At 41.0% G+C, this 23,275-nt stretch overlaps 1 protein-coding gene across 4 annotated transcripts in view; it reads left to right on the top strand.

Moving 5' to 3' along the window:
• The window catches only part of KLHL13 (kelch like family member 13), a 110,610-nt gene that overhangs the window by 8,302 nt on the left and 79,033 nt on the right, over positions 1–23,275 (top strand). Inside the window, exons 2-3 of one of the 4 annotated variants that reach the window (XM_067548001.1) lie at positions 8,951–9,059; positions 10,495–10,553. In XM_067548001.1, the coding sequence (XP_067404102.1) occupies positions 10,534–10,553 (20 nt within the window). In that variant the 5' untranslated portion in view covers positions 8,951–9,059; positions 10,495–10,533. Of the gene's footprint in view, positions 1–8,950; positions 9,060–10,494; positions 10,554–23,275 lie in introns of those variants that run through there. The other 3 variants (XM_067547997.1, XM_067547998.1, XM_067547999.1) reach the window with 3 other exon arrangements.

Below are 23,275 nucleotides of genomic sequence, written 5' to 3'. Positions count from 1 at the left end.
CTACCATAATAATAATGTTCAGTATGCCCTAAGCATTCCAAAAACACTTGACATGGCATACTTTGCATCGGACAATACACAGTTACACTATAAGGGTGAACATGAATGATACACAAATCACACTATAAGGGTGTACATGGGGTACAGCATTTCACAGTTAATGTTGCAGGAACATCTTCAGTCTTCTCTTCAGTGAATGTTAATTTTCACTGCTATGGTAAATGTGGCAATGAAAAAGCTCTGAATGGGTTAATTTTGATAGGGTGTTGACCCAAAAATTGTATAGTAGTCTTAGGTAACTTTCATGTGAGGAAAACATGGGCTGCGCTATTTCTATGTTTAGGCAAAAAGCATTTAGATTGTCTTGTTGTGTCACACAGGTCCAGTACTTTATGCTGAAATATATTTTTGAATAGGACTGATATAAATCTGTTTTTCATCTGTTTACAAATATATGGGGAATGTAACCATAGATTTAAGGCGAAATATAAATTAGCGTTCAAACGGCTGTTTGTGGTTTCTCTGTGCTTCTGAAAACTGGATCTGTGGTCCTTGAACCTGGATTAATCAAAGCTAGTGACTTGTTCAATTGTGCTGCCTGGAGGAAAGTATTAATGCAGTTTAAATGAGTGGCTGAACTCTGGAATCTGGGGTATTTACACTTTCCTGCTTTTTATAATCTTCCACTCAAGTGAGCATATCCTACCTGATCAATTTTTCTTCAGGTGGACTTGCATTGATAAACTCTGGCCAGTCTCATAATTTAAGCTTGTGTATCTAGTGAAACTTGTTTTTGATTACCATTGGATTCCCTTTCTTGACATTTACAATAGGTCTTTGATGACTGTTAGCAAAATCACCTTTCAGAGACAAGTCCTGTCCTTTCATGTGTAGCAGTGAACAAAAATACATTTTTAGGGCATAATACTTAGCTGTTCCTTGTCCTGAGACGTTGGGTAAGTCCCCAGTTAAAACGCATATAGCAAGTGCAGCTATAATGCTTCAGCATAGACACTACTTCTGTCGACAGGTGGGGTTCTCCCGATGACATAGGAAATCCACCTCCCTGAGAGTTGGTAGCTAGGTTGAGGGAAGAATACTTTTGTTGACCTAGCGCTGTCTGCACAGAGGTTCAGTTGGTATAGTTACATCTCACAGGGGTGTGGATTTTTCATACCGATTAGAGACTTTGCCATACAGGTATACGTTCCTACCGCAGACCAGCCCTAAGTGAAATGGCTGAATTGAAGTGCAAGTTAGAAAACCCCTCATGGTCCTGAGGGGCTGTCTGCCAATCAGGGATCAATGGAGTCCATTGTGCTTCAGCCCCCTTACGTTCTCTGTGTGCCCCATGAAGTTTTAACATGGGGAAGAGGAAACATTATGGGGAGTTAATTTCTTAATTATTGAAACAGATGGCCTTAATTGCTAGTTTTGCTGTAGTGTTTAAAAAAATCATTCCTATTTCTGTTCAAATGGGTGGGGGAAGGCTCCCAGTATTTCTTTGAAACCAGGTTTCTGCATGTTCCATGTTCTGATTTTTTTTCTTAATATTATTGTAAGTTTGTGCACGTTGGCTATTGACAACTTTTTTTAAAGACTGTAAACTCTCAAAACATTGAGGTGTGGATTAGTTTACTAGGAGATTTCATTATCCGGTCTCTACATTGGTTAATCTTTGTGTTTCAGTCTGGCAGTAAACTGTTTTTCCCCTTAGATGATCCTTCTGGTGTAAGCTCTTGCAGGATTTACTTGATGTCTGTAAACCTACAGCATATGTCATTGTGGTTCTGCTGATTTGTCAGGGTCTCATTCTCCTAGATTATTCCTACTTAGTTTAACAAAATAACATAACCTTTCATTTTATGCTGATGTATAATTCATGCTTCCATTAGTTCTAGCATTCAGTTTAAGAGCTTGTGTATTGTTGGATTGGCTGATTTAACATCAGACTGTCCAAAATACAATAACTTAGTTGACCAACATGAGCTGATGTGAGCCTTTTAATGAGTACAGGGAAACCCAAAGACTGTCTCTCCCCACACAGGGTTAAACCTTTTTAAAAAACAAACAAACAATATTTGGGCATTTGCACCCTCCTATTTATTTATTAGTAGTTGTAACAGTCATACAATTCACCTGTTCATCTATGAATAACTTTTTACAAGTTTGTTAAAATTGGCAGCAACTTATTTATTCTAAGTGCAGTTTATAAAGGTCTTCCTCCTAAGAGAACTTGCTATAGATGTCTACACTAATTACTGATTGATAAATTATTTAACGAGAAGGAAACTTGTCCTTTTTCGGCATACATTCTTTCATAGAGTTCTTTATTGCTTTAGTTTCTGATTTGATGGTGCTGTGTTTTCTAAATAGTCTTCCAAATAACTGGGTCACTTGCTTGTATTACAAGCTCAGCAGGAATTTGTCAGAGAACAAGTGGCCCATGAAGAATAGTGTGCTGAGGTCCATCTTTAAAGATTGTGGCTTTCCATCTGTTAACCTATTTGCAAAAAAAGACAACAAGAAGTGCCGCAAATTTTGCTCTTGAGCAGGTCACAGTCCAGTTTCTCTGACTGATGCCTTCCAACTGAACAGGGGGATTGATCAGTGCTAATAAATGCCTTCCCTTCCCCATTCCACTCATCCCTCAGATCATTTTCATGAAGAAAGATAATGCTAAACTGATACTCATTGCATCAGCCTAGATGAGACTGTGTTAATTTTCCAGTATTCAGAGCCCATCAATCCAACTTCCTACACCTTTCCTCTTCCTTCCAAACCTTCTGTCACAACATCACAGTCAGTTGTGGCATCCAGGTCTTGGCAACATGTGCCTCATGACATAGATGCTGTATGGTTAGATCAGGTGGAAAAGAACTGTTCAGAGGCAGTCCAGCAGGTTCTACTTAGTAGTAGGAATCAATCCATGAAATTAACCTATTATGCTTTTCTGTTTGGTCATGGGCTCGGAATTCAGCTGGTACTAGTTCTGAATCAGGACATTTTAGATTACCTGTTAGATCCTAAATCGTTGGGCTTGTGCCTCAACTAATTGAGGGTCCACTCAGCAGCTATCACAGCGTTTCATCCCCTGATCCAAGGGAAGTTGGTATTTTCTAATTCCATAGTTCAAGGGTGGCCAAACTTACTGACGTCCTGAGACTCACCTCGCTGCTGGGCAGAATTCTCTAGCTCCACCACCCTATCGTAGGGCAGAAACTCTGAGCTCCCCACACCAGTTTGGTTGGTGGGGAGGAGCATAGGGGGCTCTGTGAGCTGCATTTTAACTGTAAAAGATCTGCATGTGGCTCATGAGCCATGGTTTGGCCACCCCTGCCATAGTTTTTAATGTTCTGAAAGATGTCGTCTGCCTCATCTCACCTGTAAAAGAAGCAGTTCCCCCGTGGGACCGAAACACTATACTTGTTGCCCTCATTGGCCCTCTATTTGGGCCGCTATCTGCCTGTTCTTTCCCTCCTTTGTCAAGGGATAGCCTTTCTTCTTGTGACCATTAACCTTTCTTGCTGACATTAACTGCAGGCCCTAGTGGCAGGACTTCTATATACTCAGTTATTCAAAGGCAAAGCAGCCTTAGGGCTGCATCCAAAATTTTTGATTGAAGCAATTCCACCATTTCTCCTTTAACTAAACTATATACTTGCCTGTACTTTTTCCTAAACCACACCTGAATGCAGATGAACAGCACCTTCCTATGCTGGATGTAAGACTAAACTTGGCATTCTATCTGGACAAGACTGAACCATTTTGATTATTACCCCAGTTTTTTGTCTCCTATGCTGACTGGATGAGAGGTCAAGTAATTTCAGCACAGACAATTTCCAGATGGATTACTCTTGCATTATGACTGCATATGGCACACCAAATGCTATGCCATCACAAAGACTCTTGGTTCATTCAGCACGGTTCCAGTGGCATTTCGCAGGGATGTTCTCATGCTAGACTACTATTGGTCCTCCAGGCATACCTTTACCAAACACTATGCTATCATGACTGCTTTTAGGTCTGATGCAAACTTTGGAAGAACAGTTCTGCAGTTGCTGTTCAAATAGACTCTGAGCTGCACTTCCTGCAGGTACTGCTTGTGAGTCACCTGAGTACATTACATGTCTGCAACTACTCAAAGAAGAAAGAATGGTTACTTACAATAATATAGCTAAGTGCTCATCTTTGAGATATGGGTTGCAGGCTTGTATTCCATGACCTGCTTTCCGTCCCCTCTTCATCAGTCTTTGGACATGGATTCCAGTGCAAAGGACGAGCGGGGTCGAGGTGTAGATCGCATGTTCCACACCCATGTGTACTGCTTCATAAAGTTCTCCAGGTTTGGTGCTCTGGGCGTGTACACACCTGAATAGAATCCATGTCTGCGTCCACATCTCGAAGAACAACAGTTACAATATAGGTAAACTGTTCCCTCCCTTCCCCACCAATAAAATCTTTTTCAAAGTGACTGCTTCCCAGGATAGTACCTCATCCTGTACTGTGGCCTGCATTCTTTGTTCTTAAATGTATTAATTTACATTTAGTTATATTAAATGCATATTGTTTGCTTGCACCCATCTTACCAAGCAATACAGATTACTGTGCATCAGTGATGTGTTCTCTTCAATCATTCTATGATTACCACTCTCAATTTTTGTCATCTGCAAATTTTATCAGTGATTATTTTATTTTCTTGCAGCTCATTGATTAAAAATGCCAAGTAGCATAGGAGTGATCCCTGTAGGACTCTACTATAAACACTGTTTGATTCCTATTTACAATTAAATTTTGAGACCTATCAGTTAGCTTTTAATCCATATGATGTATGCCATGTTGATTTTTATATCATTCTAATTTTGAATCAAAATGTTGGGTGGTACCAAGTCAAGTGCCTTACAGAAGTCTTTAGTATATTACATCAACACTATTACCTTTTATCAGCCAAACTTCTAATTTAATCAAAAACAGATACCAAGTTAGTTTGGTAGGATCGATTCTCTCCCCCTCCCTTCCCCTCCCCCCCAATAAACCCATGTTGATTGGCACTAATTACATTACACTCCTTTAATTCTTTATTAATTGAGCCCCATATCAGTTGCTTCATTATTTTGCCTGTGATTGAAGTCAGAGTGACAGCCCTATAATTACAACCGTCATCCTAATTTTCCTTTTAAAATATTTGCACTAGATTAGTTTCCTCTTCAGTTAGTTTTAGTTTACTCCAGTCTAATTAGTCATTAGTTTCCTCCAGTCTTCTAGAATTTCCTCTGAGTTCCAAGACTTACCAAAATTAGCATTAATACTGCAGTGAACTCCTCAGACCAGCTCTTATAAAACTCTAGAATGCAAGTTATCCAGACGTGCTGATCTGAAAATGTTTGAGTTTAGTAACTGCTGTTTAACATCCTCCTGAGATACTAATGGAATGGAAAGAATGTTATCATATGGTTAGACTACATAATCTGTTTTTCCCCAAACATAGAACAGAAATATTTATTAATCATTTCTGCCTCTTAGGCTTTATTGATAATTCTACTATTTCCATCTAGTAATGGACCAGTACCATTGTTAAGATTCCTTTTGTTCCTAATATGTTTTAAAACTTCACTTTTTCTTCTTAACTCTCCTGGCTTTAGATTTCTCCTTATGTCCCTCTGCTTCCCTTATCAGTGTTGTGCAATTCTTAGCTTCTGATTTATGTTCATTACTATCAACTCCCCCTTTCTTTCATTGGTTATAGCTGCTCAAGTTTTTTTTAACCAGTATGGCATTCGTCATGGATTGTGGGATTGTGTTGTTTTGGACATCTAGCCTTAATTTGCAATGATCATTTATGTTCTTCAGTTTAAGTTCTTCCTCCCATCTTATTTGACTCATAACTTTTTTCAGCTTTGTTAAATTGGCCCTTTCAAAGCACTGTGTGTATGTGTATCACTGGTCTGGAATCTATTCTGTTTGCACATTATAAATGTGATCAAGTCATGATCACTTGTACGTAAACGGCCATTAGTTTTTAGTTCTGTGATCAGTTCCTTTCTATCAGTGGAAACAAGATCCAATATAGAATCATAGAAGTGTAGGACTCGAAGGGAACTTGAGAGGTCATCTAGTCCAGTCTCCTGCACTCAAGGCAGGACTAAGCATTATCTAGATCATAGTTTCTCAAGCTGTGGTATGCATACCCCTGGGGGTACATGAGACACAGGCAGGGGTACCTGGGGAAAAAGCAGCAGAGTCACAGCTGAAGGGGATGCAGCTGGGCAGCTCCCAGCTGAGAAGCGAGTCCCCCTGCTTCCCGTCCACAGCTCCCAGCTCCCAGGTGGGAGGCGGGCAGCAGCCCTGGTGGTGGGAGCAGTCTCCTGTGTCTCGCAAGCTGTCTTCGCAGCTGGGTGGCAGCCACCTGCGCCCCAGCTCCAAGCTGAGGGACATCCTCCAGCGCCTCGGCTTGAAGACGGGCAGTAGCCACCTGCCCACATCCCTGGGTCCCAGCCGGTGTGGAAGCCTCCTCTGCCCCAGCTCGAATTGGGTGGCAGTCGCCCACCTCCTGGGTTGGCAGCCAGGTGGCAGCCGCCTACAACTTGTCCAGGTGACAGCTCCTCTCCCTGGCTCAAAGCCCAGCGCCCAGAAAACTTGTCAATTTCACTGCTCTAGCTGAGCAGTGAAATTGACAACTGACAGCTCCAGATTTTACCAGTTACCCTCCTTTCCTGTTTCTCTGTCTCTCTCTCACGCCTTCCTCCTCTCAAATCTAAGGCATAAAATGGCGTGGCGCTTTACATTCCCCAGCATCGGCATGCAGCTCAAAGCCTCCTAGCTTTGGCCAACATCACCTCTAGCCCAGGTACATACTTGAGTTGCGCACCCCTGGTGTAAAGGTGGTAACCCTACCCACACTAGATCTGACATTTGTCATATCATGGCCTTATATACTCAGCCCTTCCTCCAACACATGGCTCACATTAGTCTGTAAATATAAAATCCCGTGGAAAATTTGAGTGTTGGGTACTTATTAAAATTTTCAGAAGTTAAGGGGTACTTGCTACTTAAAAGGTTGAGGAACACTGCTCTAGATAATACCTGACAGGTATTTATCTAACCTGCTCTTAAAAATCTCCAGTAACAGAGATTCCACAACCTTTCTAAGTAATTTTTTTTCAGGAAATTTTTCCTAATGTCCAATCTAATCTGCCCTTCGTGCAATTTAAGCCCTTTGCTGCTTGTCCTATCCTCGGAGGTTAACAAGAACAATTTTTCTCCCTCCTCCTTGTAACAACCTTTTATGTATTGGAAAACTGTTTTGTCCCCCTTCAGTCTTCTCTTCTCCAGACTAAACAAACCCAATTTTTTTCAACCTTTCCTCATAGGTCATGTTTTCTAGACCTTCAGTGATCTTTGTTGCTCTTCTCTGGACTTTCTCTAATTTGTGCACATCTTCCCTGAAATGTCGCATCCAGAACAGGACACTACTCCAGTTGAGGCCTACTCAGTGTGGAGTACAGCAGAAGAATGACTTCTTGTGTCTTGCTTACAACACTCCTGCTAATACAGAATGTTTGCATTTTTGCAACCGTGTGACACTTTTGACTCCTATTTAGCTTGTCATCCACTATGACCCCCAGATCCCTTTCCGCAGAACTCCTTCCTAGGCAGTCATTTCCCATTTTTGTATGTGTGCTACTGATTGTTCCTTCCTAAATGTGGAGTACTTTGCATTTGTCCTTATTGAATTTCATCCTATTTACTTCAGACCATTTCTCCAGTTTGTCTGGATCATTTTGAATTTTAATCCTATCTTCCAAAACATTTGCAACTCTTTCCAGCTTGGTATCATCTGCAAACTTTATAATGTACTCTCTATGCCATTATCTAAATCACTGATGAAGTATTGAACAGAACTGGACCCAGACTGATCCCTGTGGGACCCCACTCGATATGCCCTTCCAGCTTGACTGTGGATCTGTGATAACTACTTTCTGGGAATGGTTTTCCAATCCGTTCTACACCCACCTTATACTAGCTCCATCTAGGTTGTATTTTCCTAGGTTGAATTCTCCCATGTTGAATGCAGTACTGCTTGGGTTAGGAAATTGTCTTCTGTAATATTTAGAAGTTCTATGGATGTTTTAGTATTGGCAGCATGAGATCTCCAGCATATGTCACTCAATTTGAAGTTTGACATTTGAATTTAATGACCATGCAGCTTTTTTTCCTACACATCATAGATTTGTAAGGAGCCAGTCATGCTGTTTCCTAGTATGATTTATTTGGTGTCTGCTACAGATTGCCAGACCCCATCGTGTACTTTATCTGTTGAAATAGATCCATAAGTATTCAAGATAATTTTCTTTTGAGTTATCAATGACTTGGAAACAGGTAATGCCACAGTGCCGTTCCCTTATCTGTTTTGCCTATTCAGTCCTTTCCAAATAGCTTATAACCATTGATTTTTAGCATTCCAGTCATAGGAATCTCCACTTCTACCTTGATCCAAAACCAAGCCAACTTCCTCTCCATAATGCCTTGTCAGGCAGCTACTCTTGGGAAGCCTTAGGTGTTACAGGTTTAGGAGGGTTCCCTGCCTCATTCAACCACGGATTACACAGTTGAGTCAAGGGTTTTTGCTCTGCCAGATGTATTTGGAAACAGCTCTGTATAGGCGCAGAAATGCTATTGGAACAACTAGGTGAATGTATTGGAACGAATAAAGCTATCAAGCAACAAACTCCATTCTGTTTAGATTAGCCCTTCTTGTCCATCATAGAGACGTGAACAAACCTTCACATCCAGGTTTGTTTTATAATTGTGGGAATGTCATTCTGATGAATGTCTTGCTTTTGGAGAATGAATTAATGACTTTGTTATGGTGGTGAGGAGAAAAAGAATGTGTTTTTTAGCCGCAACATTTTGTTTATTTTATTCAGTGGACTTCTTCTTTTTGACATAGGAAAACCTGAAGTTCTGTTGAACCAATAGCATGTCCTGATGTACAGCAGCAACAGAAGAAGCAGAGAACAACTTTGTTCTACTAGCAGCGGCAACAAAACTGAGAGCAGGCAAGTTAGACAGACATTATTAAAGTATTTCTTTTTAAATGATGCCATGTTTGGTAATGCCATGTTCTAGGTGTTTTTTAGAACACGAATTAAAAAGTGATGCTCTCACTTTCTTTGTGTGAATCACTTTTAATTAATGTGTCTGATTTGACAGTTCCCATTTAGGCAAGATTCTAGATTATCATTTCTCATGACTCCAACTCCTGAAGAGAAGGGTCCCTTAAAGTTTTTCATGTTTTTTTTTTTTTTCAGTTGGTATAGGCTTTTACTTACATGGTGGTATTGATGTAAAGAGTGTTATTTGTTAACTGTGGCTGAGTGCCTGAAAGAATTGTAGAAATTCCTAAATGTATTTTTTTTTTTTTTTGGTAGGACTGATCTATCAGCTTTGTGGTATATTTAAATCAATGTGCCATTTTATAAGCCTTTTATGTGGAATTATTTTCCACTTCATGCACATGCATAAAACAACTCATTTAACATCTATTAATTCAAATGAAAGACTAGCCTGTTTAATAAGTTTTTTAGCACTATAAAGCTCAGAGTAGCAAATTTCATAAAAGTAATCAGTATAAAGTCCATACAATGGAAACTGCAACAAAAAGTAGCTTTCTCTTCTTTATAATACAAAATAGGAAAGTAAACAAGTTCAGAACTAAAAATGAGTGGTTCAATGGTATTGCATGCTTTGCGATAGTTACTGGTGTATGAATTACAAATCTGTGTTTGTTACAAATGAAAATAGTGTCCTTTATGAAGTAAAACTGCAGTAGTGTGCCCTTGGGCACGATGTATAAATTTAAATTTGGTTATGACTGGACACTGGAATCAATCTCTAGTTACTGTAAAGGTATCTTAAACTTACAGGCTTGAGAATGAAGAGGATTTGATGTTACTGTAAATATTTGGTAAATGATGTGGTACTTTAAAAAAATGTAGCTCATAAAAATTGAGGCCTTTTTTCTCAATTCAGGGTAATGTGCATATTTTTTTCACACACTGTTAATTTTGGTTGTTTCTCCCTTTCACTCCTAAGACAAAAAGTCACAGCTTCCATTTTAGTAAACTGTTCATGGGATAGATAGGCAGGGTCAGGCACAGCTGGTTAAACCATGAGATTAATTTGAAAAATCTTGGGCATGTAGTTTCCCTGCTCACTTGATTAGTTTTTGTAATTCATCTTCATTTCCGCAGCAGGAGCCATAGTCATGCAATATTTGTCTACAGAGAAGTATTTTTTGTTTCCCTTACATTCCTTTATCCCTAAGTGTCAGTAGGAAAAGTTGGTGGAACAAAGAAGGAGAGAATCAGTTGAATGTGAATAATTAGGACAGATCTTGCCCTTCTGTACTAAAATCCGTGGGATCGGGGAGTCTACATGCATTTTTTGATGTCAATCTGTGATTTTCTGCTCCACTCTTTTGTTTGACTGCAGGTGCATGAACAGCACAGGAGATAATTTTGCTTTTCAGAGATGATGTGGAGAGACACTTTGTGAGTAACTGTGTGTTTAAAAACAGAACTTTACTGTGGAGGCACAGAAATGAAATTGAAGCTGAATTTATTTTCCTTATTCCATGTTACATTAGATATGCTTCCCATTTGTAGCAATTGATCATGCTTCACGTTCTCATTAAGCTCAGGAAAAACATGGATTTGAAATGTATCCCTTGAAAAACAAAGAATTTAAGTTGAAGTTTGGATGGTATCTTAAAAAAAGTTAAAGTTGTAGAACTAAAAAATCTTCTTCAAGTGCTTGTTCATGTCGATTCTAAGTAGGTGTGTGCGAGCCGCATGCACAGTCACCAGAAGGTTTTCCCCTCGTGGTATCTGCAGGGTCAGCTCTGTTGCCCCTGGGAGTTGCGCCCTCATGGCGCTGTAAATAGGGCCCTGCTGGCCTCCCTCTTCCCCTGCCGCTTCAGTTCCTTCTTATTACCCATGACAGTTGCAGGAACGTTGCTTTTCTCTTGCTCATCGGCACCAAAAGAGGCTTTATGTGAAAAGACGTGGCATTGCTCTCAATCCCCGGTCCCACGTTTGGGGGGAAAAAAAAAAAAAAGAAGACGGGACGTTTGCTATGCCAAAAACATCTGGGTGTTAAGGTTTGAGCGGAGCGCAATCCACATTGGGCGTTTACCCTATATAAGTAGATAACACATATTATCAGAGGTATTCAAGGTGAAGTGGCCAGTTGACACCAAGATATATCTCACTACCCTAATAGCCCATGTGTGCAAGAGCAAATCCACTTCCTCCTCTTCCCACCCAGAAAAACAAGGACAACTTCTCTCTGGCAATCTCTGGTCAGTATAGACCTTAAATTGCTGGGCTCAATACAGGTTGTACACTCTGCACTACTTTGTTCATTGGCAAAAGCAGGTATCTATTTATATGACATGGAAAAATAAGTGGCTAAGAGACTGTAGTTCTGGTCCAGTATTTTGTAATTTGAATTTCTGAAAACAGTTAAGTGTAATAAAATTGGAGCTTGATTAAATTGTTTAATCAAAAGTAAACTATATTAAAAAATGTCACATCAGCCTGCACACTTTCGAATTACTATGTATCTAGATTGGAGTACAGTGTTCCCTAACCCACATGATGATCTAGTTTTATTTAGCTACAGATAACAAAAATAAATATATTGATCATTCATTTCAATGTGACTTACAAATATTTGTTTCATTTTACTATAGTAATTTTTAAAGCAGGGCTAGCTATAAAAAATGATCTTGGCATAGTAACATTTGGGTCAGTTATTTGTGATGCTAGCATTTGATGCACACAGGTGATAAATGGTCACTATATTGAAACCTTTTAACTACAGAAAGTAGTTGGGTTTCTGTTGCCGGTAATATATGGTTAGGTCAGGTTGTGCTCTGATTTTTAAGATGAGATGTATAGTAACAAAGCTTACAGACATTGACACTCACCATGAAGCGTGTCTGGATTTTCATACAGTAAGACTCTTCTGTCTGAGAGCATGAACAGGTGCTGCAATAGGTAATATCTTTGTGGCTTTCTTTGCAAATTTGTTATGGGTCAAAGTGCATGAGGATAAAATAAATATGGGGCAACTGCGCGTCAGGCTGATTGCTGCTAGGAGTTGAGAGCCAGCATACTTGGATGCTTTTTCTAATTCTGCTACTGATTTGCTGAGTAACCTTGAGTTTAACCTTTTCTGTAGTATCTTCATAAAATAGTGGTGCTGCTTATCTAGTTTTACAAAGTACTTGAGATCTATGAAAGTGGATGATATCTTAATGTGAGTATTACTATTTTATTTTGAGAAAATAAAGTTTCTGGTAAAATCTAAATTGCAAAAAACTGGAAATCTCAAAATATTTCACCAGCAAACTTCAAAGACTGACTGAAATTCTGAAGAAACAAAAATGGGTTTAAAAATGCATATGTTCATACTGTGTTGTGTAGTTACTGCAGTTTGTAATCAATTTTTAAAAAAAAGTTTAAATAAAAATCTGTAGTGGTGGTGATGCATATGTTCTCATTCAGCTGTCTTGTTCAGTTTTTAAATTCACAGCCTTTTTTGAATGATGGCATGAAGCCTAAAGTTGTGCAAAGAAGACAGCTGACATTAAAAATGCTTAAAATTGTGTTCTGCTCTTAGGCTCAGGTTCACTTATTGAGCTTGACATTTGAATTGGGGTTCCTCATTTTCCTTAACATCTGCCCATGTCTAATTAGGAGACTAATTTGTGCAAAAGCAGTATGTACTTTAGCTGTGGCTAACAGTAATAAGTAGATTAAAGGTGTGTGGCAAATTGGACAGGAAAGCTCAAAAGCTTCTCTCTCTCTCAACAGAAGTTGGTCCAATAAAAGATATTACTTCATCCTCCTTGTCCTTCTAATATCCTGGGACCAATATGGCTACAACAACACTGCCATACATAATCTAAGCTATTCAATTTGATCAGTTGAATAATAACTTCTTCTGGCCGTTCCTACATTAGTAACTATCCAAACATGTATTCTCTTAAAATAACTAAGAGCACCTGGCTTATCAATATTGGTTTGTCTGCCACTGTGCAAAATAAAATAACTCAACTTTCAGTTCTCTTGGATTAGCAGAGATAATATGGGTTTTTTTCTCTTAGCCTTTTACCATTTCTCTGGTTTTCATAGAATCGTAGGACTGGAAGGAACCCCGAGGGGTCATCTAGTCCAGTCCCCTGCACTTATGGCAGGGCCAAGCATTATCTAGCATATACCATACAGTATATTTTTTCTAAAGGGGAGCTTTCAGTTAATCATGCCTTTTTTAGTGGGATCCATTTCAGTGTGGTTTCTGCCTAAATATATCTACAATTATTTCATCTGATTAAACTATGTTCATAAGCATAGCTGTTCATAAGCATACTATGTTCATAAGCTGTTGACTTGTAGCTCTTAACTGGTCAAAGCCTATGGTGGGTGAAAAATAAAGACTCTCTGCAGAACATTTAAGATGGGGGTAGGTACCTCAATGTTCTGTAGCATTTTCCCATTAAACTTTTAAAAAACATTTTATATCACATTTATTAGCAGCAGGGCCAACAAAACTCAGCGGAAAATATTGAGTTTAAGATTTTCACACATCTTGCCACCTAAACTTGTTCTACTTTAGAAATCAAGCTGTGTAATATTACTGATCAAAGAGTTCATTAATAAGTCATAAGGACTATAGTTAAATTTATAAATACACACACATGCTTTCAGGGAGATTACATCTAATGAAGACAGACAACTAAATATTGACAAATTTTATAAGTACTTGTGTACAAATACAAGAAGTCTCAATACTAAGATGAGTAAATGAGAGTGCCTGGTATTAAATGAGAATATTGATATATAGTAGGCATCACAGAAATGTGGTGGAATTATGATAATCAATGGGACATGATAATACCAGGGTACAAAATATATAGGAGTGACAGAGTAGGTTGTACTGGTGGGGAAGTGGTACTATATGTGAGAAAGCGCATGGAGTCAAATGTGGTAAAAATCTTAACTGAATAAAGCAATACCATAGAGACACTATGGGCAGAAATTCCATGCTTGAATAATAAGAGTATAGCAGCAGGAATATACTACCAACCACCTGAATAGGATGGTGATGGTGACTGTGAAATGCTCACAGACTAGAAAGGCTAAAAGAGAACCCAATAACGGGGATTTCAGCTATTCCCATACTGACTGGGTGCATGTCAGGATGGAATGCAGGGAGAGGGTTTCTAGACACCATTAATGACTGCTTGGAGCAGCTAGTCCTTGAACCTACAAGGGGAGAGGCAATTCTTGATTTAGTCCCTAAGTGGTGCACAGGATCTGGTCCAAGAGGTGAATATAGCTGAACCACTTAATAATAGCACCCATAATGTAATTAAATTTAACCTCCTTGGAGGGGGGAAAATGCCAAAGAAACACCATACAGTATCTTTTAACTTCAAAAAGGGGAACTACACAATGAGAGAGCTAGTTAAACGGAAATTAAAATGAACGGTCACAAGAGTGAAATGCCTGCCAGCTGCAGAGTAAAAACAGCATTCTTTAAAAATTGGAAGATAAATCCCTGTGAGGAAAACAGAAAGAAACACAAACTCTGGCAAGTCAGGTGTAAAAGTATAATTAGGTAGGTCAAAAAAGAATTGAAGAGCAACTAGTAAAAGACATAAAAACTAACAGCAAATTTTAAAGTACATCAGAACCAGGAAGACTGCCAAAGAACCAGTGGGGCCACTGAAAGATCAAGGTGCTAAAAGAGAACGGAGAGAGGACAAGGCTGTTTACAGAGAATTTAAATGTATTCTTTGCCTCGGTCTTCACTGTAGAGGATGTGAAGGAGATTTCCTTACCTGAGACAGTCTTTTTAGGTGACAGATTTGAGGAACTCTCTCAGTTTGAGATGTCAATAGGGGAGGCTGCAGAACAAATTGATAAATTACACAGTAATAAATCACCAGGCTTAGATGGTATTCATCCAAGAGTTCTGAAGGGACTCGTGTATGAAATTGAAGAAATAATGTCATATGTAACCTAGTACTTAAATCAATTTTTGTATTAGATGACTGGTGGGTAGCTACTGTAACGCTGATTTAAAAAACAAACAAACAAAAACAAAAACCCTCCAGAGGTGATCCTGATAATCACATGGCAGTTACCCTAACTTCAGTACCAGGTAAATTGGTTGAAACTACAGTAAAAATCCAGAATGATCAGACACCATAAATAAACATGATATATTGGGGAAGAGTCAACAAGGCTTTTGTAAAGGGAAATCATTCCTTACCAATCTATTAGAATTCTTTGAAGGTGTCGTCAAACCTGTGGACAAAGGTGATCCAGTGGATATAGTGCACTTGGACTTTCAAAAAGCTTTTGAGAAGCTCTTACCCCAAGGACTCTTTAGGAGTCCTAAGGAAAAGGGTAGATAATAAGAGAATAAATATCATAATGCCACTATATCTGGTGCACCTATGCCTTGAATACTGCTTGCAGTTCTGGTCACCCCATCCCAAAAAAGATATATTAGATTAGGAAAAGTACAGAGAAGGGCAACAAAAATGACTAAGGGTATGAAACCGCTTCCGTATTAGGAAAGATTAAAAAGACTGGGACTGATCAGTTTAGAAAATAAATGACTAAGGGGGGGACTATGATAGAGGTTTAATACAATCATGAATAGGGAAGTGTTATTTACTCCTTCACATAACACACAGAACCATTGGTCACCCAATGAAATTAATAGGTAGCACATATTAAATAACTTTGTGAAAGTGCTTTTTTCACACAATGCACAGTCAACCTGTGGAATGCATTGCTAGGGGATGCCAAAAGTATAACGGAGTTTAAAAAAGAATTAGATAAATTCATGGAGGATATAGGTCCATCAGTGGCTATTAGCTAAGATGGTAAGAGATGTAACCTCATGTTGTGGATATCCCTAGCCTTTGACTGCCAGAAGCTTGGACTGGATCACAAGGGATGGGTCCCTCAATAGTTGCTGTTCATTTACTCTGAAGCATCTGGCACTGGCCACTGTTGGAGGACAGGCTACTGGGCTAGATGGACCATTGGTCTGATCCAGCATTGCCACTCTTATGTTCATGGTGGACCCTGGGTGGTCTGCGTACCCCACTTTAGGAATCACTGGTTTAGATATATTTAATTTTGCCCCAGCAAACATGGGAAAGGCTAGATAACCTCTGTGGTATCTTCCAGCCCCACATTTCTATGATAACTAAAAGTTCTTCGAGTGCTTGCTCACGTCCATTCCCAATTTAGTTGTGTGTGCACGCCACATGCACTGGTGCCGGAAAATTGTTTCCCCTAGTGGTACCTGTAGGAGATGACTCTAGCGCCCCCTGCAGCAGCATGCACGTGTGCCCTTATGTAGGTGCTGTCAGCTCCCCGTCCCTCAGTTCCTTTTCGCCACCAGTGACGGTGCTGGAACGTCTCTTGCCTTCACAAGTTCTCTCGCTAAAACCTAGTGGGTGATTCATTGTTCTAGTGTACATAGCTAATAGTTGGGTTATAGTTAGTACTAGTTTGTTAGTTGTTAGAGTCCCAGGGTCAGGGCATGCCCCGTTTCCCAGGATTTAAATGCTGTGCTTCGTTTAAGAAGCCTATGCCAAGAAGCAATCTGCATCGAAGTTGTTTCAAGTGTCTGGGGGGAAGCGCATGTTCGTGAGAGGTGTAAAATCTGTAAAGGTTTTTGCCCATGGACAAAGAAAGACCAAGATATTCGTCTCAGGTCCATCCTGATGGAGTGGCACTTAGACCGGGGTTGGAGCCCGGCAGATTGGACTCGGCACTGAGCACGATGGCCTCGGCGCACATTGCCCCTTTGGCGCACTCTTCCTCCTCTCGCAACTGTTCACCATCTCCAGTACTGAAAAAGAGGCTGAAGAAGACTCGCACGGAGCGGGGATGCTCTCCTGTGGAGAAGGCTAAGGGGGACCAGGCAAGACCCGTGTTGGGCCACCAATCCTACCTGCCTCAGAAGGTTCCCTCGCTGCTGCGAGCGTCGATCGCAGCACTGGGCCTTCCACCGACTCTGGGTAGTGGTAGAGGCCCTGCAAGTGGCTACTGATGCAGTGGACTCTGAAGCCAAGGTAATGGCCTCGGAGATGTCTATAGGATGGGCATCATGGCTACAATCCTTGGGTCTCCTGTCGGAGGTCTAGCAGTCAGTTCAGGACCTCCCCTTTGATGGCATGGTCCTCTTTGCCAAGCAGATGGACTCCAGGCTGCATGGCATGAAAGACTCAAGGGCAACACTGAGGTCCCTTGGCTTCTATACCCTGTCTTCCTCTAGGAGACACTTCAAGCCTCAGCATCAGCAGTGGTTTTGGGGAGCACTCCAGCAGGGACTCCTATAAGAGGAAAAGCAAAGGATATGAAAGACACCAGGGCCACTCATCATCCACCGGCCCTCAACCAGGCTCTAGCTGCTATAATCGGGGATGAAAGCAGGCCTTTTGAAGGTGCGCCCAAGAGCAACCTCCCAGTTCTGCCCGTGGATCCAGCTGCCCCTTTATTTTCTTCTCGCCTAGCCCGCTTTCTCCCGGCCTGGGCTGCCATAACTTCAGACCGATGGGTGCTCAGCATGGTGGCCATTGGTTATACCCTCCAATTTGCCTCACTCCCGCCTTCTCACCCTCCCTCCCCATCCCTCTTCAGGGACCCCTCTCGCGAGCAACTCCTCAAGCAGCAGGTGCAAGTGCTCTTACAGGTGGGTGCACTGGAAGAATATCCCGAGACTTACAGGGTGAGGTTTTTATTCCCATTATTTCTTGATTCCAAAGGCAAAAGGAGGACTGAGGCCTATACTGGACTTGAGGTGCCTCAACAAGTACCTCAGAAAGCTAAAGTTTCATATGGTTTCCCTAGCCACCATCATTCCCTCTCTTGCTCCAGGCGACTGGCATGCCGCTCTTGATTTTAAAGGATGCCTACTTTCACATAGCAATCTTCCCTGGTCACAGGAGATTTCTATGGTTTATGGTAAGAGACCGCCATTACCTATTTGCGGTGTTCCCCTTTGGCCTCTCAACTGCACTGAGGGTCTTCACAAAGTGCATGTAGGTAGTGGCGGCATACCTCCGAAGGAGAGGAGTGCAGGTGTTCCCTTACCTGGATGATTGGCTCATTGGGGCAGGTCAAGGTCTCTGGTTCAGGCCAGCATCACAATTACCCAAAATGTTTGTTAGCTGCTAAGTCTCCTAATACATGAGCAAAAATCAACATTAGTCGCTGTGCAGAGGATAGAATTCATTGGGGCAATGTTGGACTCGTCCAGGGCCAGAGCATTCCTTCAGAGGAAAGATTCCTGGCAATGACAGATATTAGAACCCGCATTTCATCCCACCTCCTCACGACAGCAAGGGTCTGCCTCAGCCTCCTGGGACACATGGCGGCTTGCACCTATGTGGTTCCCCATGCCAGACTGCACCTCAGACTCCTCCAGGTGTGGTTGGCATCGGAGTATTCTCCAGTCAGGCATCATCTGGAAAGGATACCTACTGTTCCTCTGGAAATACTTACCTCCCTGGTGTGGTGGACAGATCCATGTTGGGTGCTCTCAGGAATGCCCTTTGAAGTGCCCCAGCCATTGGTAACACTGATTTCCAATGCCTTGGACCTGGGATGGGGAGCTCACTTGGTTCCCCTAAAGACCCAGGTATGTGGACCTCAGGGGAACTGCAGCTACACATCAATATCAAGGAGCTCTGGGCAATTTGTCTAGTCTATACGGTTTTCCTGCCACATCTTACCAAGAAAGTGATGCAGATTCTCACGGACAATACGGCCTACAGCGTGCTGTCAGAAGACAGAGTGGGTGGTCCCCTGCCCTATGCAAGGAGGCTGTGAGTGACTTTTGCGTCACTCAGAACATTCACCCTATAGTAGTACATCTCGCAGGAGTCAACAGCTCTTTGGCAGACGGTCTCAGCAGATCCTTCTGCTCTCGGCATGAGTGGTCCCTCCATCCGGAGGTAGTGACCCACATCTTCCAAAGGTGGGGCAATCCCCAAGTGGACCTCTTTGCCACCAGGGCCAACAGGAAATGCCATCGTTTCTGTTCTCGTCAGGGACTCAGTGCAGACTCCATCACAGATGTCTTTCTCCTTTCCTGGTCAGAGGAACCTCTTGTACGCCTTCCCACCAATGCCTTTAATCCACAAAGTCTTCCTGAAAGTGAAGAGAGACAAGGCGCAGGTCATCCAGCATGGGCCCGATAGCATTGGTTTGGGATGCTTCTAGAGCTGGCAGGACCCAGGCAGTGGACCCTCTCGCTGCGACTGGACCTCCAACTGGAAGTGCTTCACCTGCAGGACGGCCCAGCATGGTGTTTCCCTGATTGGAGGTGTTGATCCCAATGATCTTGGAGTATCTGCTCCACTTGAAACAAGGGGGATTGGCCTTCTTGTCAGTCAAGGTTCATGTAGTGGCCATATCTGCTTTTCACCCTTTATTGGAAGATAGAACAGTTTTTTTGCATGAAATGATGGCTAGGTTTCTTTGAACTTGGTCCTCTCCAGATTCACTGGGACACCCTTTGAACCCCTGGCTTCATGCCCCCTTACATACATGTCCTGAAATGTTGACTTCCTGGTGGCTATTACATTCGCCAGGGGAGTTTCTGAGATCAGGGCATTAGCGTCAGAGCCACCCTACATGGTGTTTTATAAGGACAAGGTCTAACATTGCCCGCATTTGGCTTTTGTGCCTAAGGTAGTTTCCCATTTTCACCTTAATCAGGAGATTTTCCTACCTGTCTTTTGCCCCAAATCGCACAGCTCCAATGAAGAGAGGCGCCTGCATTCTCTTGTTGTGAGAAGGGCCCTGGTGTTTTACATCGACAGAACCAAACCCTTTCGTCGTCCTATGCAGCTCTTCATGGTGGTTGCCGACCAGATGAAGGGTTTGCTGGTTTCCTCGCAGCGTATTTCGAAGTGGATCATGGCCTACATCCCAGACTGTTATGAGCAGGCTGGAGTCGCGTCTCCGGTGTCCTTGACAGCCCCCTCAACGAGAGCACAGGCGTCCTCTACGGCCTTGCAAGCGCATGTCCCCATACTGGACATCTGAGGGCAGCTACCTGGTCATCGGTACGTACCTTCACGTCCCACTATGCCTTGACGCAGCAAGCTCGAGATGAAGTTGGCTTTGGTAAAGCGGTGCTTCAAGTGTCACGTACATGAACTCCTGCCCACCACCGGAGACACTGCTGGTGAGTCACCTAAATTGGGAATGGACATGAGCAAGCTCTCAAAGACGAAAGAACAGTTACTTATCTTGTAACTGTGTTCTTCGAGATGTGTTGCTCATGTCCATTCTACACCCGCCTTCCTTCCCCTTAGTCGGAGTTCCCAGCAAGAAGGAACTGAGAGGAAGGGGGAGCTGACGGTGTCTATATGTGGGTGCATGTGCGTGCCGCTGCAGGGGGGCACTAGAGTCAGCTCCTATGGGTACCACTAAAGGAAAAAATTTTCCTGCATGTGGTGCGCGCACACACCTAAATTGGGAATCAACATGAGCAACACATCTCAAAGAACAACAGTTACAAGATAAGTAACTGTTCTCAGATAAGGTTGAGAGAAAAATTGAGGGGAAACAATCTACGAAAAGTTGTTTGTCAGGGATTAATATAGGGTTATGGGTAAATATTAATTAGATTCTAAACTCTTAGAAGCCTATGCTGTGTATATTTTCTGATGTGTTTATAGAGAGTGCAGCAGTCCCCACTTTTGATTTGGGCCTCTCAGCAATACTGCTCATAAAGCAATGTATTACTTCATGAAACCCTTCCTCCAGCCACCCCCTAAACCTGCATACAGTGACTCCATCTGAGTTTTTTGTTTCCTTCGTTTAGAAGGTTAGTTGAGTAATGGTCCCAAAATACCATCATGAAAATCTCTCCATTTAAATGGGAGTGGTTCCATGAGGATTGCTAGTTTTCTGCAATGCTAATTTAAAACACTAGTGTATTCAGAAAGCAATCTGTGCAGTAAAATTGAGTTTAAATTTCATTTAGTCTATAAGTACCTGATTTCTTTGCAAGCAATAAGGGTATTTTAAAAAATAAAATAAAATCAAGATCAGAGATTTCCCACTGGCCCTGGTTATATGTCTGAAGCTTATTGATTTATTTGAGTGAAATAGTAGTCTGAAACAAAAGTTCCATTGTACTTTTTGCATGGAGTCCAACTACAGCTCTGTATTTAGTTGCTGTGTGAAGAAAAGCAGGCAGTTTTCATTTTAAACTTCTATTTTGTATAAATCGTCTTGTAAAATTTGTCCAGAGGAGCAGAATTACTTCATTTATCTGACGTTTGTTGTTGCCATACTATTGCTGTTGTAGAATTCAAGTTATGCAGTCTCATTCTCAGACATGGATTGACTTGAAAGCCAAGATCCTTTAGGGTACAGACGCCTATGTACTTAGACAATGAAATAATCCAATTTTTAGCTCGTCAACCCAGGAGCATGTTGTTCAGGCCAAATGCAAATTCTGTATAGCAGCTGGATTTGTCGAGAGCAATTTCAAGCTTACACTTTGTGCTGCCATGGAATACTGTATGTTGTTTTTTATTTATTAAACAGCTTTTGAGGCTTATTTTGTTATATGTAAAATGTCTTATGTTATTAAATGTAAGGCTGCTACATCTGCCATGAAATAAAGATTTTTGGATTATGGAATGTTCATGATACTGTACTGGATGATTTCAATGCATACATGGAGAGGAGGGGCAGGCAACAAGGGTTACAGAGGTCTGTTGTTCATATTGCTATCTTTTGTTTCCAGTGCCAACTCTTGTCCTTGGTATTAATAATTCAACTTCTGAACTACTTAATGAATCAGATGCTTACATTTGCGTTAACAAAAATGTCTCTTACTGTAAAAGCTAACTTTTAGTGTAATGGTTTATCTATAACTTTATTTAAAATTACATATATAAGCTTAATAATGGTTTTGTATAACATAATTCAGTTCCGTGGACTATTCTAGTAGAGTTAAACAAAATTTTAGCTTCTTATTTCCTGAAATATCACTTACGATCAACATAATATCTGTTAAGCATTATATGTTAAGACAAAATCTGAATTGATTGTGTATGTGTTGAATGCTGAACCTGAATGTACTTTAGTGTGGACTGTGAATTTTTTTGATGATTTTCAGTGAACACCTGACACTTAAATTGTAGATCTTGGCAGCACAGATGGAAACCCTCTTCAGTGTTTTGAATCTTGAGTAGAGAAATTCTCAGAAAACAGTTTCTAAAAATTACATATTTTAATTTCACACTCTCCTCTTACTGAAGGAGAAAGTGGTAGTGAAAAAACTCCAAAGATTATAGCAGCTGGTAAAATTGTTCTGAAAATGTTTGCTTTCCATGTCTCCATAATACTCATTGATAAGTGACCTGACACAGTAAGTATCATAATAAAATGTAGATTTTATATTTGACTTCAGAATATAATACGCTTTCTAAAAGAAAAGGGTCTGAATCTCTATATGCTACTAACATGCTGTCCGAGTGCTCAGCAGTCAACTTACAGTTCTTGTGTTGTTTTTCCTTCTTGGCTGTTGTGGTGTAAAGAATTTGTTTTCAATTATTTGTACAGGATTTTGGAAATATAAAGTGCTGCATTAATAGTTACTATTTGCCTACGTTTGTGATGCTTGCCTGTGGTATGTTCACAGTGCTCTCTTGGTTCTGATAGAAGAAGAAGAAATTAAAAACAAGCTTTTGTAGAAAGTACTTTGATTTTAAATTTAGAAATAGAGTAAAGCCAGTGTTACTAATTAAATGTTCATGGTAATTAAGAGACTTTGAGTTCATCTACTCTTTTAAAGGTAGGGGCAGGCTATAGCAGCTTGAAAAATCTACTAGCTCTGGGCAAGTGGGAATCTTGAATCTTCAAATTCTGCAGAATTAAATCTTTCTTTAAAAAACAAAAAAACAAAAAAACAAAAAAAAAAACTAGTCCTTAAATATGAAAAGTGTACATCAGTGCAGTTCAGCGTTCTTCAACCTGCACAGAGCTCCATTGTTTAGGTATTACAGTAGTGTTTGGAGACTTCAGCTGGCGTTCAGGATTTCACTCTCATGGGCACTGTGCAAACAAAATGAAAAGACTGTTTTTGCCCCAAGGAGTTTACAAACCAGGTATAAGATAAGAGAGAGCACAGCGATGCGGGAGGAGATCAT

Source organism: Emydura macquarii, unplaced genomic scaffold, assembly GCF_026122565.2.
Source record: "Emydura macquarii macquarii isolate MOO-44397 ecotype Brisbane River unplaced genomic scaffold, CSIRO-AGI_Emac_v2 contig_1253, whole genome shotgun sequence".
NCBI lineage: Eukaryota > Metazoa > Chordata > Testudines > Chelidae > Emydura > Emydura macquarii.
Note: the sequence above shows the minus strand (reverse complement) of the source record. Positions and strands in the feature narration are given on the sequence as shown.